Genomic DNA, 16,175 nt, shown 5'->3' with positions numbered 1-16,175 from the left:
AAAGCAATAAAGCACTCTCACTTCCACTAAAACCCAACCAGCTTCCCTAAATATCACTAAAACACTCTTAGGCACCTTTTAGGTGTTTAATGTCTCATGCACAATGCAGGGGTTGTCCTGTGGGGCAGTCTACCAAGGACTTCTGCATAGCACAAAGCAGTTAAGACACCGTTTTTTTTTAGTGCATAATCGCTGGGTATTCATAGGTTCGGTATACAGAGCATACTTTCCCTCCGCAGTGCAATGCACATGTACTACTCTAAATGAACCATAAAATAAAGTGTTAAAGAAACATAAGTATAAATAACATTGAGCAAAATAAAATGAGCAAAGAAGGCAATTTTTTAATGGTTCCTTTTTTTAGATGTTATTTATTTATTTTTAGAGAGAAGGGAGTCAGGGAGAGAAGCCTTATTGATGTGAGAGAGACATTGATTGGTTGCCCCCAACTGAGGACGGAACCCACAACCCAGGCATGTTCCCTGACAGGGAATAGAACCGGCAACTTTTCACTTTGTAGGATGACACCCAACCTACTGAGCCACACTGGTCATGGCTGAATGGTTACTTATTGTTTAAAGAGTTATCTGAGATTGGGTGAGCTGCAGCGAGCTTGTGAAGGACAAAGGGAAACCATAAATGACTGATACCTCTCCCTGGCTAAACCCTGGGATAGTCTTGTCTCCTCGACACCAGGGACCTCAGGAGTGTGTGGCTGAGAGCTATCAGATGAAGCTGCAAGTGAAGCGATGGAGAAAATGAAAAGCATACTTTTGTTTGCATCTCTTTGCTTCCATTTATGCAGCTCTTGATGACATGAGTCTGGGCTTTGATTGCAAATCTGAATGTGATGTTTCCTCTCATGTCACAACTGCAATCATCATTTTGTCTGCCTCACTTAAATTTATTTTACAGATTTGACATTGAATATTCATTGCTCCTCTCCTTCTTCTTCCTCTCACCAATGATACATGTCAAGTCGAACCAGTTCCATCTCATTTGAAAACCAGTGCTCATGTGACAACCTGGGGCAGGTGCGCATAACCGATGCACGGCACACTGACCCTGTGGTCCTCGGGGATGAGCAGCCGAGTCACAGCTGCAGCTGTATGTCTTATCTCTCAGGCGCAGACACAATTTAGACATTTCTATGGGCACTCACAGGCAGATTATAGTGGGTTTTCAATTAGGATGCTGAGCTGTGAATAAAAATGTTTGCAAGTTGTTATAGGGAACAGACAGAGTGCAGCTAGCAAGGGATCTGTAAACCATGTGCATTTGAAAGGCTGTGTGGGTTTTGGCCTCAGATGGACCTGGATGCACAGCCTGGCTTCCTGTTGGTTACCGGTGGGATCCTGGGTTAGGTCATTAATCTCTGTGAGTCTCAGTTTCCTCAGATGTGAAATGGGGATAATGATGTTTAACGTACAGGGTTATTATAAGATCATAGTACCCCACTGGTACCTGGAACACATATTAGATGCCCAATTTTTAAAAAAGTAACTATTGATTCTTTTATTTGTCTGTTAGTGTGTGGGTATAAATAACAGAAATTTAAAGAAAGAGATGTGTAAAATAAACTGCATACAGCCTGTTTGTTGTTGAGGTAACAAGAGGAAAACAAGACTATTGTTATGCACAAGAAAACAGGTGATTCGTGGGGATTAGCAGAGGGAAAGGGGAGCGGGGAGAGGTAGGTAGGGGAGCAGGCACAGGGGATAAATGGTGACGGAAGACTTGACTTGGGGTGGTGCACACACAGCACAATATACAGACGATGTATTATAGACTTGTACCCCTGAAAACGTACATAATTTTATTAACCAATGTCACCCCAATAACTTCAGTTAAAAATAATGAAAATAATAAATGAGTAAATAAATAAAAGCAAGATGACCCACTATAAGTTACATTTTTCTTCCTCATCCTGGCAGAGCCTTATAAAAACAGTGTCAGTCTGTTTAGCGTTTTGCCAAATGGTGGATGATGTTTATGTTGAAGGCCAAGGTGAATTGCCTCAGTTTGCTCTTCATCCATAGCAGTAATAACACATTGAACCCTTCTGCGATAGCTAGATCCTGTATATGTTACAGCAGGTCCAGGCCAAAAGTTATTTCCAAACACATTTGTAAGTGCTTTCTGGAGGTCAAGGTTAGACCTTGTTTACCACCTGTAGAGAGATGCTCCAGGAAAACTCTAGCACCTGTGTAGCCCACAGGGCCCAGTACACCTCCTTACCCTATCCTAGCCCAGCATGCATTGTTGTCTAGGACGGGGCTTCCACCTGCCTTCTCAGGCGGTCTGCCTACTCTTCCTACCTGTGTCCCAGTTTCCTGGACCTGGTGTCTGTTCTACGCCCCTGCTCACCTGCAGCTGTTAGTTCACCAGGGATCCTAGCGCCTGTCTTTGAGCCAGAGCCACGGCCTAAAGTAGCGTCATGGGGGAAATGAGATTCCATGCCCTGGCCTCCACCAATGCCTGAGACCTCCAAGCTCTGCCTTTGAACTCTGCCCCCGAGATACACTTCCCAGAATACCCAGGAGGTCTAGCCAGGCCTGAACCATGCCTGGCTGGCTCTGTCTCCAGGACTGGGAGTGGAGGTGAGGAGGATGAAAGAAAGGAAAATCCCTTCACAAGGATGGGAGGATCACCCACATCAGTCAATGATGTGGTTATGAGTGTAGGCTCTGGAACCGGACTGCCTGGGCTCAAACCTCAGTTCTAACCTTTACTAGTTATGTGGCCTTAGACTCTTGTTCCTAAGTTTCCTCACCAACAAGGTGGAGGTAGTAACAGCACCTATCTACCTGATGGGTTGTTATGAGTATTAAACAAGCTGCTGCATTGGTAAAGAGCTCAGAACTGTGCTTCCCACGTACTGTGTTAAATAAAGATGGACGATGATGATGATGATGACCAAAAGCCTGCAGCAAAGGAATGACACCCAGGCTCCTCCTTAGCATTGGCATCTGAGGGCTCACCCAGTGTCCTAGCTTCTCCCTCATGACACAGGCCTCGTGCACCCTGCCCCTGAGCCACAGTCTATTTCACAAGCCCTACATCACTGTGCCAGGGGGTCATGTCTTTCCTGTTTTGTTTCCGCACCACAAGCTTAGAACGCTTACTGTTCCACCTGCCCCTCTTACTCTAAATCTTATCGCATGAGTCAGCTTCTCCCCAAAACCCAGGGGGCATGGGATATACATGTTCGCTCCCTCCCGAGATTCAAGCTGACGAAAGGCAAGGACAGAACCCTCCTATCTCTATCCTGTGGTACTTTGAAGAGTGCCTGGCACATAGTAGGCAGGCACTCAACAGATCACATGTCCTTCCTTCTACAGGATCAACTCGTTGTCAATGTCAATGACTGAGTAACACCTGCTCCGTAGAGAACTCACAAGTGTTCTTAGATATCCCATGTAAACCCCTCGGTGAAGTGCCTGCCCACTTAGTTGTTGTAACTGTTGTTGCTGCGTCTGCGGCAGAGCCCAGGCCCAGGAACGACACAAACATGGGCTTGCAGACCAACGTTGTCACTTCAAAGCTGCAGGGACATCAGTTTTCTCAACTATCAGTTGCAGTTACCATACCTGTCTCAGTGCAAAAGAGCAGGCAGTCAATAAATCCCAGGTCCCATCTCTCCCTCCTCCATAGCTGACTGATTTGGGGACCTAGAACCCACTTCTCTGGTCCTGGGTTCCTCATCTGTAAAAGGGGCACATTGAAGTAGTTGATGCCCATGTTCCCTGCTAGACCTAAATTTCAAATTATTGATTTCATCATCTTTTCCCCTGAAACCTACCCATTCTGTGTCCCTGAGAGAGGTTCGTTTCTTGATAACTAACTAGTCAGTGTTTTCACATATTAAATTGTTTCTTTCATCGGAGTCCCCATCAGCCTCTCGCTGGAAACTGCAGCGTGGTCCCGACTTGGGGTCTCTGCACCAGCCCAGGGGTCGTTCCTGCACTAGGACTGTATGGGAGTGGTCCCCCAGGCACTGGGGTGGCCTCATTCTGGGCTGCATTCCTTTCACAGGGAGCTCTACAGAGCACACGGGAAGGCACAGTCTCCTGCATCCTCTGGGTCTAGAAAAGAAGCATCTGCACCTGAGAAAGAGCAACGTGGGCCCAAGGGGAGCATCGTGCTCATGGCCTTTCCTTTTCTGTTTTGCCCCAGACTCTGCAAATGGGCATCAAACACTTCTCGGGACTCTTCGTGCTGCTGTGCGCAGGATTGGGTCTGTCCATCTTGACGGCCATTGGTGAGCACATAGTGTACAGGCTGCTGCTTCCACGAATCAAGAACAAATCTAGGCTGCAGTACTGGCTCCACACCAGTCAGGTGCGTGCCCCAGGTGCCTCGCTCCAGTGTTCGTTTATTTATTTATTTATTTATTTTTGCTCCAATGTTCTTAAACGTCAGAATTCCCAGTAGTGGGAGAATCCTGCAGAGCCCCAAGTCAGACTGACCAATGACAAGTTACCACGAGAACTAGGGTGGTGCAGACACCCTCAGTGTACAAGACACAGCTTCCTCTATCCCATTAATTCACTTTCTGCTCAAAGCCCCTTCCTTTCATATAACCCTCCACTGCTGCTCACAATGAAAGCAACAGAATTGTTTTTAACCTGGTTTTGTCGAATAGGGACAATCTGAAGAGAGGACACGAAAGGTCTCTTTTCTATAGATTCTTTCCTTGCCAAAATTGGAACCCATTCAATGAGCTTCAAGTCCCTGATTCCCTCTGGACCCACTGACCCTTGTTCTCTCTGCATTTTTTCAGTGGTCCAGAAAATGGGGCCACTTCTGCCCCAGTCATCGGCTTTGCCGCTTTGTTATAGCAGTACATTTTTTTCTAGGTAACTTGTATTGGTTCAGTTACACTTGAACCCTGTTTTTCCCACCTTCATCCTAGGAAGAATTTGGTTTTTTTTAAGGAAAATTCTGCAGACAACTGATCTTCATTGTGTGTTAATGTTATTACTTTCATTCTCAAATGCTCTTCTTTCCTTTTTTGTTTTGGCTGCTAGGAAGCTCAGGCTTTTTTTTTTTTTTAACACATCGTTAGCAAATGCACTGGGCCTTTTGCCACACCTCAGTCACGCCAGCTCTTCTTTATGTCATGTACCTTTTTACAACCCAGGGCATCACTAAGCTTCCTATCAAATTATTTTTTCCCTCCGGATAGAATAATAACTTATAATTCTTGTTCTGTTGGGATTTGGGACTGAATGTTGATCTCTTTTCGGGCATCCCTGGAAGTTTGTTTAAAGAGGCCAAGGTTTGTAGCGACAAGATACACTATTAAATTGCAGGCAGAACTTTGTCCCTGACTGTGTGTTTCTAATGATCTCTATGTGTGACTCTGTTCTTTCCACCAGAGATTACACAGAGCACTAAATACATCATTTGCAGAGGAAAAGAAGCCGCGTTTCAAGACTAAGCGTGTGGCAAAGAGGTAAGAAGAAGCCAGTGCTAAGTGTCTTCAAATTTGTTCATGTAAAAGTTTAGAGGTAAAACTGAGACTTCGTGTTCAACAGGAAAATTATGTATAAATAATTCAGATCAAATTATGCCCCCGCTGTTGATAAACACAATCAGTAAAAAGTCTGTGTGACTTCAAGTAGAAATAGAACAGACAAAGAACAGGTCTGGACATACACCAACACCGAAAGGCAGCCTAGGCAATATTTGTCGCGGGTAAAAGCTCAGGTGTGGTCCCTACAGTGAAGCCGCTGGATCCAAATCCTGCCTCCGACACTGACACCAGGTGTGGCCTTGGGCACATCATTTAACTTCTCCATGCCACAGTGCCCGCGTGTGAAATTGAGATAAAAACAGTACCTATTCCGTAGAGATGCTGTGAGAATTAAATGAGATAATACATGTAAAGCCCTGAAAACAAAGCTATCTTAGTAATCACTCTTGTGTAAAAAATACATGTAAGACAGCTCATGAACCCTGCAGGTAATCAATTTCATGCAATATTGCGTTTCGGACATGTTTCCTCTCCCCACTCCACTGCAGCACTCCTAGGAAAAGGCAGAATAGACAACAGATGTGTTCTGCTTAATTCATTTCCTGGCACTCTTACTACAAACTCCCCAGAAAAGAGGAGCTCATTACCAGGAAGTAACAAGCACTAAATGCACAGAAGACATTTGAAAATTAGAACTTCACCCCCTGCCCACATCTAGCCTGCGGATGAAGGTCACCTGTTCATTCATGGTAGCCAAAGATGTCGGAAGCATCTGGGTCTGGCTCCTGGCGTGGCTGCTGAAGGCGGCCCCCCCTGGCTCCTCCACATGCCCAGGGGCCTCTGCTTCGGGCATCACCTCCAAGCTACTGTCATCCAGGGCAGATCCTAGGCTCAAAGCTTGGCTTTCTGGGTAACTTTGAAACCTGACATTCACACTTCTCTAATAGAGGAAAAGGGAAAAGGGATGAAAACCGTTGTTTGTTTTTCTTGTTTGAACCTCCCCGGGCACTGCCGGGATCCCCTTCTCTCCAGTTTGCATCTAGCTTGTCAGAATCCCTTCCACTATCTCTTAAAGCCTCTTTGCAGTCGATGAGCAGACATCCCCCCCACCACCCCCCATCCGCCGCTCAGGCTGTGGTCTCCCTGTATCATAGCCGGCAGCCCTGTCAGCGACGAGCTGTAGGCTAATCAGGTCCCAGCTGCTCTATGTCATGTTACATATATTTTTTCTGTAATTATTTTTTACATAAATGTTTAACCAGAGGAACACAAGAAGTCACAGCAGCAAAGACATCATCTCCTAATGACAAAGCATTTGTTTTCCAGCCGTAATAGAAACAGGAAGCCCAGGGAGCCCCACTCCAACTGTGATGTGAGTCCAAAACACATCTCTTTGGCCTAAATTGAGAACCAAATGCGTCTTTCCCTCAACTTAGCCACTTTCCCTGGCAAATTCCCTTCCAGAACCCCTTATTTGGAGAAGGAACTAAGGCAGAACAAAGCCCTGTGGCTCGGGTTGGGTCCACATTTCCTGTGCCACCTGCTTACAGCCCAACTCCCACCTGGAACCTGTCAAACGCAGCAAGTGCCCAAGGTCCCACAGCTGTCACGTCTCTTCTGGATGGTCTAGGGGAGCCTCAGACCTCCATGTTTGCAACTGCTCTGCGGAAGCTTGCTTGACTTCTTTTTCGTGTTAAGTATAGTTTATCCACTGGTCACATTACACTCCAAGGCTGAGAAAGACTTGGTACAAAGCACAGCCTAAACACTGTGGAGAGCAGCAGTGTACCACAGCCATTCCTCCCAATCAGACACCAAGTCTGACGATCAGCATCCGGCGTCTGGCATGCCCAGGTGGCCTGGAGCCGCCTGTCCGTTATCAGAGCACTTGCAATACTAGAGTTCATCGTGGAACCCAGCTTTTGCTTACTCATCTACATTTTATTTCCAGATATGTGTACAAAGCTCTAGAGACAACTAGATTAGCTAAATCCACTTACCTGATTTCTGTGGTTGCCTGTACAGTCCAAGAAAACGTGAAAGGTAATGCCCCCTACTCCATGGTTTTCCCCATCCCATTGTCAATCATCCTATGGGACTAGAGTTAGTCCTGTCAGCTTGAAAACTTTCCTCTTTCTTCTTTGGAAGTGTCTTTGCAAATGCACATGCCTGCCACAACTTGACATCCCTCCTATGTGCCCCATATTTGTTGAGTGAATAAAGCAATAGATAAATGAGTCAATTACTAACATTCAGGTTTGAGGAAAGGCTAGGAGAAACTTTGAGTCATGGTATGAAAGTTGATGTTGCTCCTTTTTTATTTAAAGCAGAGAAAAAAGTAGCGATTGTAAGAGACTATACATAGCCCTCAGTTTATTTAACATGTGATTTCATGTAACTTTTGGTATCCTTTGCCCCCCTGGATTTCCAGTGCACTCACCTTTTCCCTTTCCTGTCACTCTTAGATACACAAAAATTATAAACCATATAACACACACCACAAATAAGATTGTTTTGAAATTATTCAAACTCAGTGGGAAATGAGTTCAAAACTTTAAGCAGAAGTGAACAATTAAAGGCTAGAAGGGAAATTGTAACCCCATCATTGATCCAGGTACAAAGCCAGGAGAGCTATAAGTGGGCTCATTGTAGAATTTTTACCCAGCCCAGGACACATGGAAGCCAGGCTCTGGTACCCCCTGCTCATTTACACGAGACTGAAACTATGAGAAATGTTACAGAATGACAGGGTGGTTGGAATGTGGTTGTGTGTTTTAATGGCTTGGGGCATATATCAGTTCGTTTTTACCGTGTGAGAAATTACCTCGATAGTTAATGTTTGAAACAATGGGGAGCTGCTTATCAATCTGTGGGTCAGCTGGGCATTTGCCTGAGCTGGGCCAGACTTGGCTGACCTTGGCTACATTGGCTCATATGTCTGCAGCCAGCTTACAGGTGCAGGGAGGCTGCTCAGGGCTGGCCGGTCTATAATGGGTCCTCAGCTGGGTGACCTGGGCGGGCTGGGGACTCTCTCCACATGGTCTGTTATCGTCTGGCACACTAGTCTGGACTTGCTCGCCTTGCAGCAGCAGGTTCTAAGAGAGAGTAGACGTGTGTGATGTTCTTAAAAGTTTAGGCTTAAAACTGCCACCTGCCACTTCTGCCACTTTCTGTTGCCCAAAACAGTCATGAGAACAGACTAAATTCATAGGGAAGGGAAAACAGACTTCCCCTTTTGAATCCCCTTGGTAAGGATGACCTGCAAAGTCGCATTACAGAGGGGCATGGATGAGGAAGAACAAAGGATTGTGACCACTTTTGCCATCTGTCACAGGGAAAAATGAAATAGAGTAATCCCAGGAAATCCTTGTGGTTTAGTTCTCATCCGTGTAACTGAATCAAGACATACTATCCCTCCCCTGACCCCTCCCCTTCTCTTCCTGGCAAGTAAGAGTCCAGGAATAAAATCTTCCTTCATTATATGGATGCAGACCAAGACACAAAGACCTAATAGAGTGTTTCTGTTTTGTCTGGCCCTGTGGGAGATTGCAAAAGTGGTCATAATCCCCCTCCTCCTCCCTCTCCTTGTTCCATAAGGCTAGAAGAAATTGGTGACTTTGCAGACTGGGCTCTCATCTGTTCTTGTAGCAAGAAACTCTTCTCATTGCATCCAACTGTCAAAGTGTATTTCAGAAACCAGATCCTCCCTCCACCTCCTGTACCTGGCCCTCAGTAACCCTCTGGCTGTCCACAGCTGTCTCTCTGAGCTGGTGGTGGGTAGTTCGACCCAAGCCCAACAGAGGATTGCGAATCTATCTCTATTTGACTTTCATTATCCTGGCAAGATCTTGAGGCTTTCTTGTGCGCTCTGTTGTTGTTGTTAAGCTTCAAAACTGAGCTGTCAGTCTCAGCCCACATCAAGGCTTGCCTCTAATGGGAGACTTTGCTGAAACCTGTGGCTTGTAGCTTGTATGCTTTTATTCTCCTCAGACTGCTGAAGAAGTGAGCATCGGGGTGGTCCTATGAGACCAAAGATGAGCCATGTTATAGTATCCATGATCAGGCTCATGCTCAGAGTCCAGCAGCTGAATAAACCAATTCCTACTTTTACTGAGGCACCATCTTTCTAGCCACAGAATGTTTCAAGGCAGTGCTGATTTCTGAGCCTTCCCAGCAGGATGGGAATAAAGGGGCATCTAAGGTTCTTAATGTAAGAATGGGCCATGCCCTGGTCCACTAGCTCTGCAGAGGATACATCCATTCCAGTTTTAGGGCAGCATAAGACTTGACAAGACCTTGAACTTCAGTTGAAAAGAACTATATTGGCTCCTTTCATCCCCATGACAGCAGCTAGCAGGCAGTCCGCCCATGGCTTTGTTCCTGCATCTCCGAATTATGTGCCGGCTCCATATCACTCACACATGAAAGGGCTAACAGATGGGGAATGGCCCTTTGAGAGCTGCAGAGTGGGAGATCAACCTACAGTGCCTCTTTGTTTCCCAGGTCCAACGTGGGACCCCGTCAGCTCTCCGTGTGGAATACTTCCAACCAGAGTCATGACAACCAACGAAAATACATCTTCAGTGAGGAGGGAGGACAAAACCAGCTGGGTGTCGGGACCCACCAGGACATCCCTCTCCCTCCGAGGAGAAGAGAGCTCCCTGCCTCACTGACCACCAACGGGAAAGCAGACTCTGTACACCGGGCGCGGAACTCAGTGATGCAGGAGCTCTCAGAGCTGGAGAAGCAGATTCAGGTGATCCAGCAGGAGCTGCAGCTGGCCGTGAGCAGGAAAACGGAGCTAGAAGAGTATCAACGGACAAAACGGACTCATGAGTCCTAGCTGACGCCGCCCCTCCCCTTTGTCGGTTCCTGGCCTTCCTCTGAGCCCTTGAGACACTTTGTAATGCTCTTTTGTAACCACTGACAAAGGTGTGGGGACTCTGAGGTCTAGGTCTTCTTAGAGGTCAAGTCCATGCTCCCCAGCCTAAAAGGCAGCAGCAGCAGCTCTTCCCAAGCTCACTCCCTAGGTCTCCAGGGTAACAGCCTTTCAGAGCAGGAATCTCAAATTAGTCAGGAGTGAGCACAGCATAAGGGATTTGTGAACTACCAGACAAGCCCAGCTCCTGTTAACCTTTTCACCGGGTGCCACAGTACTATTTCTGGTTTTTAACCCTTCCTCAGCACTAACAACAAGAGATAAAAAGAACTGTTAGCCAGACCCGTGTCTTACTAGGTTGTCAGCTTCATTCTCAGTATAGAACAGGACTATCCAGGGTTGTGGATTTTGATACAACTCCCCAGTCTAGATTTGTTCCTGCATTCTGAATGAGGAATGGGGTCAGAGCTAGAGAAACTAAGGACAGGGAAGTGGGTGCTTAAAAACATCACCTGAACTCATTAGTATTATAGCAGGCAAGGACGGATCGGATTGGGTAAGAGCCGTGATTCTGAGAACGTCCTAGCTCTCTGACACCGTCCTGATTAACATTTAGTGGGAACCTGTTTACATGCCACTATGAAAGGGGACAGGGATGTGGCAAGTAGGAAGAGAGGGCGGGCCAAAGAGGCGTTAAAAATATACACCTTGCTTTTAGAACAAAAGCTCTGGGCCGGAAAAGCAATTCGGCTAAGAAATGAACAGGACTGTACTTGTAATCTAACTGAGCATCTCCACTGCAGTGTGTGCCTTTTGTAAAAGGGAGAGAGGGGGAAACAAAACAATGGCGTGGCCCGAGGACGACACCGGAATATCCGTGCTTACCACAACTGTGGGTTCAGTGAAAATGTTTCGCAAACCCCATACGAGGCCATTTTCGGGTCAGGAGTCACCTATCTCTTGGATCAAAACATCCCAAAAGTGAACCTCAAGCTTGTGAACATCACAGGCTCCACCATTCAGAAATGTGCCCTGTGCTTCTCATACCTGTCTTGATAACAACCAAGTCAGTCTCCCAGCCTCACACCCACTTTCCTCTGAGGAGCTACGAACAGATTTGGTCCCTCTGATTCCCTCCCAGGCCCCATCTAATGCCCTTAAAGATTGCTGTTGGTCACGTGGCACCCCTCTGCCTAGACATCCCTTTCCCACTGGACAGCTGCTCGGACACACAGGAAGGCAAAGGGCTCTGGGAACTACGGAACTTCAGTTCCCAATGTTAGTGTAGACAGGAATCATCCAGGGACTCGTCAAAATGCTGATTGACAGGACTCTTCCCTAGACAGTGGGTGGGGGCCAGGGGAGAGACTGGAGGTGAGCTCCCAGGTGCCTGACCCATGTGGTTCAAAAATCACCCTTCAAGAAACACTGTTCAAGAAGCGTGACTGTTCCAGGCAGTGGGAGAAGCAAGAAGAGCTTTTTTGAGTTTTTTAAAACTTCCACGAGTACCTGCTGATTCATCCACTTTCTGTACAGGCCCTCCCAGTCCCAGGCACCATTGAGGACTAGACTTCCTTGCTTTTCAATTGTTTGCTTTATCTTCTCAGTACTCTTTGCTGTGCCCCAGTCCATCTGCAGGCCTGCCATGAGTTGGCAGCACTGTGCCAAGCCCCGGGGCCCTGCAACAGCTCCCGATGCTGCAAAGGCACAGCCTACTTTTGAATGGAGCCCCTGCATTCCCAACAAGAGCTACCCAGGCTCCCAAGGAAAGATAACCCCCTAAGCTGTAATTAGGTAACACTTCAGCAGTTAGTTAATTGTCTGAGAGAACCCAGGGGTGGCTGTAGGCACAGGGATACTGAGGGAGGTGGGAGGGTTCTAAAGGTAAACTTCATCGACCTCACAGATGAAACAGTTCAGCAGGGAGGGAACAGGTGAGCCTGGAAAGAGGAAGGACATCTGCTTTGAAATGCCCTATCCTCCCACGTTCTCACCCCAGGCCCAGAGGAAGGTTTGCAACTGCCTTTGAAAGATTATGCTCCTCAGCTGCCCCACCCTCGCCATCTGCCACAGCTAAGGATGCCGCAGAGACTCTGCCACAGTGCTCCGCGCACCCCTGCCCTCTGAGCAGCCTGGAAGGCTCGTGTACAGGCGTACCTCAACTCACGGAACAGCCATGCTCCTAACGTTGTTCGTGGACACTTTTATAACTCATCTCCTGACTGTACTTGAGAAGCTGGCTACTTAAAGGAACCCAGAGGTGAATTCTTTTGTAAAGAATCCTTTTGTAATGCAATGAATTATCCCTTAATGTATCTGTTTTGTAAGTTTGGATTTTTTGTATATCGGGTTTACCTTAAGCTTCTCTACTAAGGCATTCTGAGCAGTGGTGATAACATCCCAGACCACCCTGCCTCTCCACGAGCTGGATGACCAGTGCACAGCTCCTCCAGTACCCTCTGGGGAACTACTTGGCCAAAACCGTGGCCAGGATGAGGCAAGAAGCAGCAGGGGCTGAAAGCAGGCTTGCTGCTATCAACACTGCTTGAAATGCCTCCTGGTTCAGGATAAAGAAAAACAAAGCTTAATTGCTTGTGGTGAAATGAAGCTGTCTTCATGTTAAGTAGCAATGGTTATTTTTATCGGTAGTGATTGAACAGTGTTTTTGCAATTTGTGAAACAGTATGTTGTGTTTTGTAAAAAGATTCCATGAGATGGTAGGTCCTTTGAAAACCTTCCTTTCTCTTTTGCCCCACCTCTGTTCTCTAAGCTCCCCTCTGGCTCAAAAAACACCAAGCTCAGAAGTCCTCAGGTGGAGGTGGTATTGTGGTGAGGAAGGATGCCGAGGATGCTGCAACCTTGCCTCCTCTTGTGGGCTGCTACTCATGAGATGAGGAAGGCCATTCTGGTCTGAGCTCTGGTGCTGGGAAATCTAGAATGTGACATGATTGTGTCTCATGCCCCCGGCCCTGTTTTCCAAGGCAGAATTCCTGGCACTGGAAGCCCACAGTAAAGTATGACTGAGCACATTAGAACAGATGGGTTCATGTAAATAATAGTCAGGGCCCCAGAGCATGGATGCCTCAAGGGAGAGGACAGGGGATTCCTCCAACAGTTAAAGCCAAGCTGGAGGAAGAACTGGGACAGACAAATGAGGCAGCCACAGGGACCCTATCAGTCGAGGTCTGTAATGTGCCTGGAGGTGACTCTCCACTGTTGGATCTTGCTGTTGCACAAACCCTATACAGGACCTGCTGCTTCTGTGCCAACCAGAGAAGTGTAAGTGGCGCAGCTGCCGAGGAGAACAGAGCTTTGTCACGTGGGCAATGAGGGGCTTCTCGATGTTGGTGCTGGGTCTGCTCGGCCTTGCAGCTAGTGAGCTCTCCTGGGTGTGGATAAAGGAGGGGAAAGAAAGTACTTTAGAGCCTCTCTTCCTCCCAACTCGGATTTTTGATGAGCAAACCAGGAAATCCAAGCAAGCAGTCTTCAGAAGAATCTTCCTAGTCATCAAAACCCCTTCACTATTCTTCGCTGTTTTGTTGCTCCTTTCTTCACCCCCTGACACCATCCATCTTATCCCGGATTCCCTCATTCTCCTTTTAGTTTAGTCCCTAATCGTTTTATGAAAATAATGTACTTAAAAGTATTTTCTTAAGATTTGTAATGAGTGTTGTTTGCACTGTGTCTTCATTCTAACGTGTTTGCGATCACTCCGCTGCGGGAAGAACTGAAATGCCGTCTTGTGAGCATGACGTGACCGGGCTGTTTTGCTCCAGCCACTTTTCTTGTACAACCACGTGGATGGACTAGATGTCCTCACATCTTTTCCATCTTCAGTTTCTATGACTGTGGAATAAATGTTCAGATAGAAACTTCACTTCCAGTGGACTGCTGGCATTGTCCTGGGGGATTCAGATGTTGATGTGGTCGCAGCGCCTTCCTGACTGGGGGCCACTGGTACTATGATCTGTGCTGACTTCCTGGGTATAATCCAAAGTGGCACAAAATCTGCTCAGAAAACTCAGAGCCCAGGCATGAAGAAGTAGAACGGAGGTGGCTTCGTCTGTGAGAGACTTTCAGGAAAAGCCACGCTATTAATAGAGGTCTGAAAAACTCTGCCCTACCCACCCTCATTTAGTAATTCAACAAACGTGGGCTAAACAGCTTGTATTTACGTGTGAAGGGCTGGAGACACAATGGTGAATGAGACAGGTGTGGTCTCTAACCTCAGGGGCCTCCTCTCAATCTGTCCTTTTCGAAACCTATAAACAGACAATACCGTAAGAGCTAACATTTGTCGACCACTTATTTTATAGATCGTCACCTCCCGTAATCCTCCTTATAACCTCATGACACGTGTACTCTGGGCCTAGTCTGGAGCAGACACACTAGACCTCTAGTTTACAGAGAGAAAAACTAAGGATCGGGGAAACGCTGAACATGGCCTAAGGCCAGCCAGTTTGTAACAGCAGCAGCAGAGACTCTATGCAGGCAGTACAGTTTCCAGAACAGCCATACGGCACTGTCAGGATTCTTCTTCCTCAAACTCCCCCTTAGTCTTTCTGCTAATTGCCTGTGTCTGAGGCCTCGGCCTGGCTCCCAGCTCCACAGAGAGGGAATCTGATGTGGTAACTGCGCCTGCATTGGTCCACTCAACTTAACAGCCCCTGAGTCTCACAGAAATAGTTTTAAGCCCCTCTTTTTGCTTCCTAGTCCAACCAAGATCTGGCATAGACACAGCTGCAAATCCTGCAGTCTCAGGCGCCCTGCTGTCTCTGACAGCTCAGGCCACCCTGGCTCTCACAAACTCATCCCGAATCTGCTGGCTGGGTGCGTTCTTCACACACATTCTTTTGGAATATACACAAGTCAAGTCTCATAAAAATATAACCCTACTCTAACCTAATTCAACCGCCAAATGACCCAAGGATGTTTTGCATCGTTCATTGGTTCGTTGGATGACTTTAGCCAGGCGTCGGGGCTAGCTGCTGGAGATAGAAAGATACAAAAGCTGATTCCAATCCTATGGAACCCGAGTCTGCTGGGGAGGCACAAACTGGCAAAACAACGTGGCCTCTACTCTGATAAAGAAATGCACACCAGGTACTATGGGAACAAAGAAATCACTTTCGTGCACGTGTGTGTGTGTGATGGAGGGTAATAGGCAGCCCAGGTAAAAGAAACCTATGCAAAGCCCCAGAGTTGGGAAACCACGGCAATCAGGTAACTTAGGCACATCAAGTAGGACAGAAATATAAAGCACAAGGTGGGTGGGTAAGTTATAAGGACTGGAAAGAGAAAAGCAGAGAGGCAAGATCACTGTGTTAACTTTGATTTGGATCCCAAAGACCAGAGCAGGGGTCTCAAACTCATTTACACCGGGGGCCATATCAGCCTCACGGTTGCCTTCAAAGGGCCGAATGTAATTTTAGGGCTGTATAAAAGTAACTACTTGTTAACAGTTAGGCGAGAGCTCAGCGCTGCCACCCAGTAGAAACAAGGTGCCAGGCCAGATAAAACAAGGTGGAGGTCCAGATTCGGCCCTCCGGCCTTGTGTTTGCCACCTGTGGACAGGAGGAATCATTAAAGGATTTTAATCTGAACAGGAGCATATTTAAGAGATGAGAATCCTCACCACTGGGTGGAAATACCTCTCATTCATATGCATTTAGTTTGTATGATGGGCAGTGAGCAAATGAACTTAGTTTTTTGATGTTTTGGACTTGCTATCATTTAACCAGGACTGGTGGACTTAGAGACAGAGACAAATACATGTGGCCTAGATTCCAAAGAGAATGTCAGTCTTATCCTAGACAT

The 16,175-nt window shown here is 47.0% G+C and overlaps 1 protein-coding gene across 2 annotated transcripts in view; it reads left to right on the top strand.

The window, feature by feature from the left end:
• The window catches only part of GRIN3A (glutamate ionotropic receptor NMDA type subunit 3A), a 161,096-nt gene extending 146,861 nt beyond the window's left edge, over nt 1-14,235 (top strand). For both annotated transcript variants that reach the window (XM_045840920.1, XM_045840919.1), the window contains 3 exons: nt 4,177-4,341; nt 5,382-5,458; nt 9,983-14,235. In XM_045840920.1, coding sequence (XP_045696876.1) covers nt 4,177-4,341; nt 5,382-5,458; nt 9,983-10,322 — 582 coding nt within the window. In that variant the 3' untranslated portion in view covers nt 10,323-14,235. The remainder of the gene's footprint in view (nt 1-4,176; nt 4,342-5,381; nt 5,459-9,982) is intronic.
• Nucleotides 14,236-16,175: the final 1,940 nt, after the last annotated feature.

Source organism: Phyllostomus hastatus, unplaced genomic scaffold (assembly GCF_019186645.2).
Source record: "Phyllostomus hastatus isolate PE091 unplaced genomic scaffold, TTU_PhHast_1.1 phas_contig_34, whole genome shotgun sequence".
Taxonomy (NCBI): Eukaryota; Metazoa; Chordata; class Mammalia; order Chiroptera; family Phyllostomidae; genus Phyllostomus; species Phyllostomus hastatus.
This window is presented reverse-complemented; position numbering and strand designations above follow the sequence as displayed.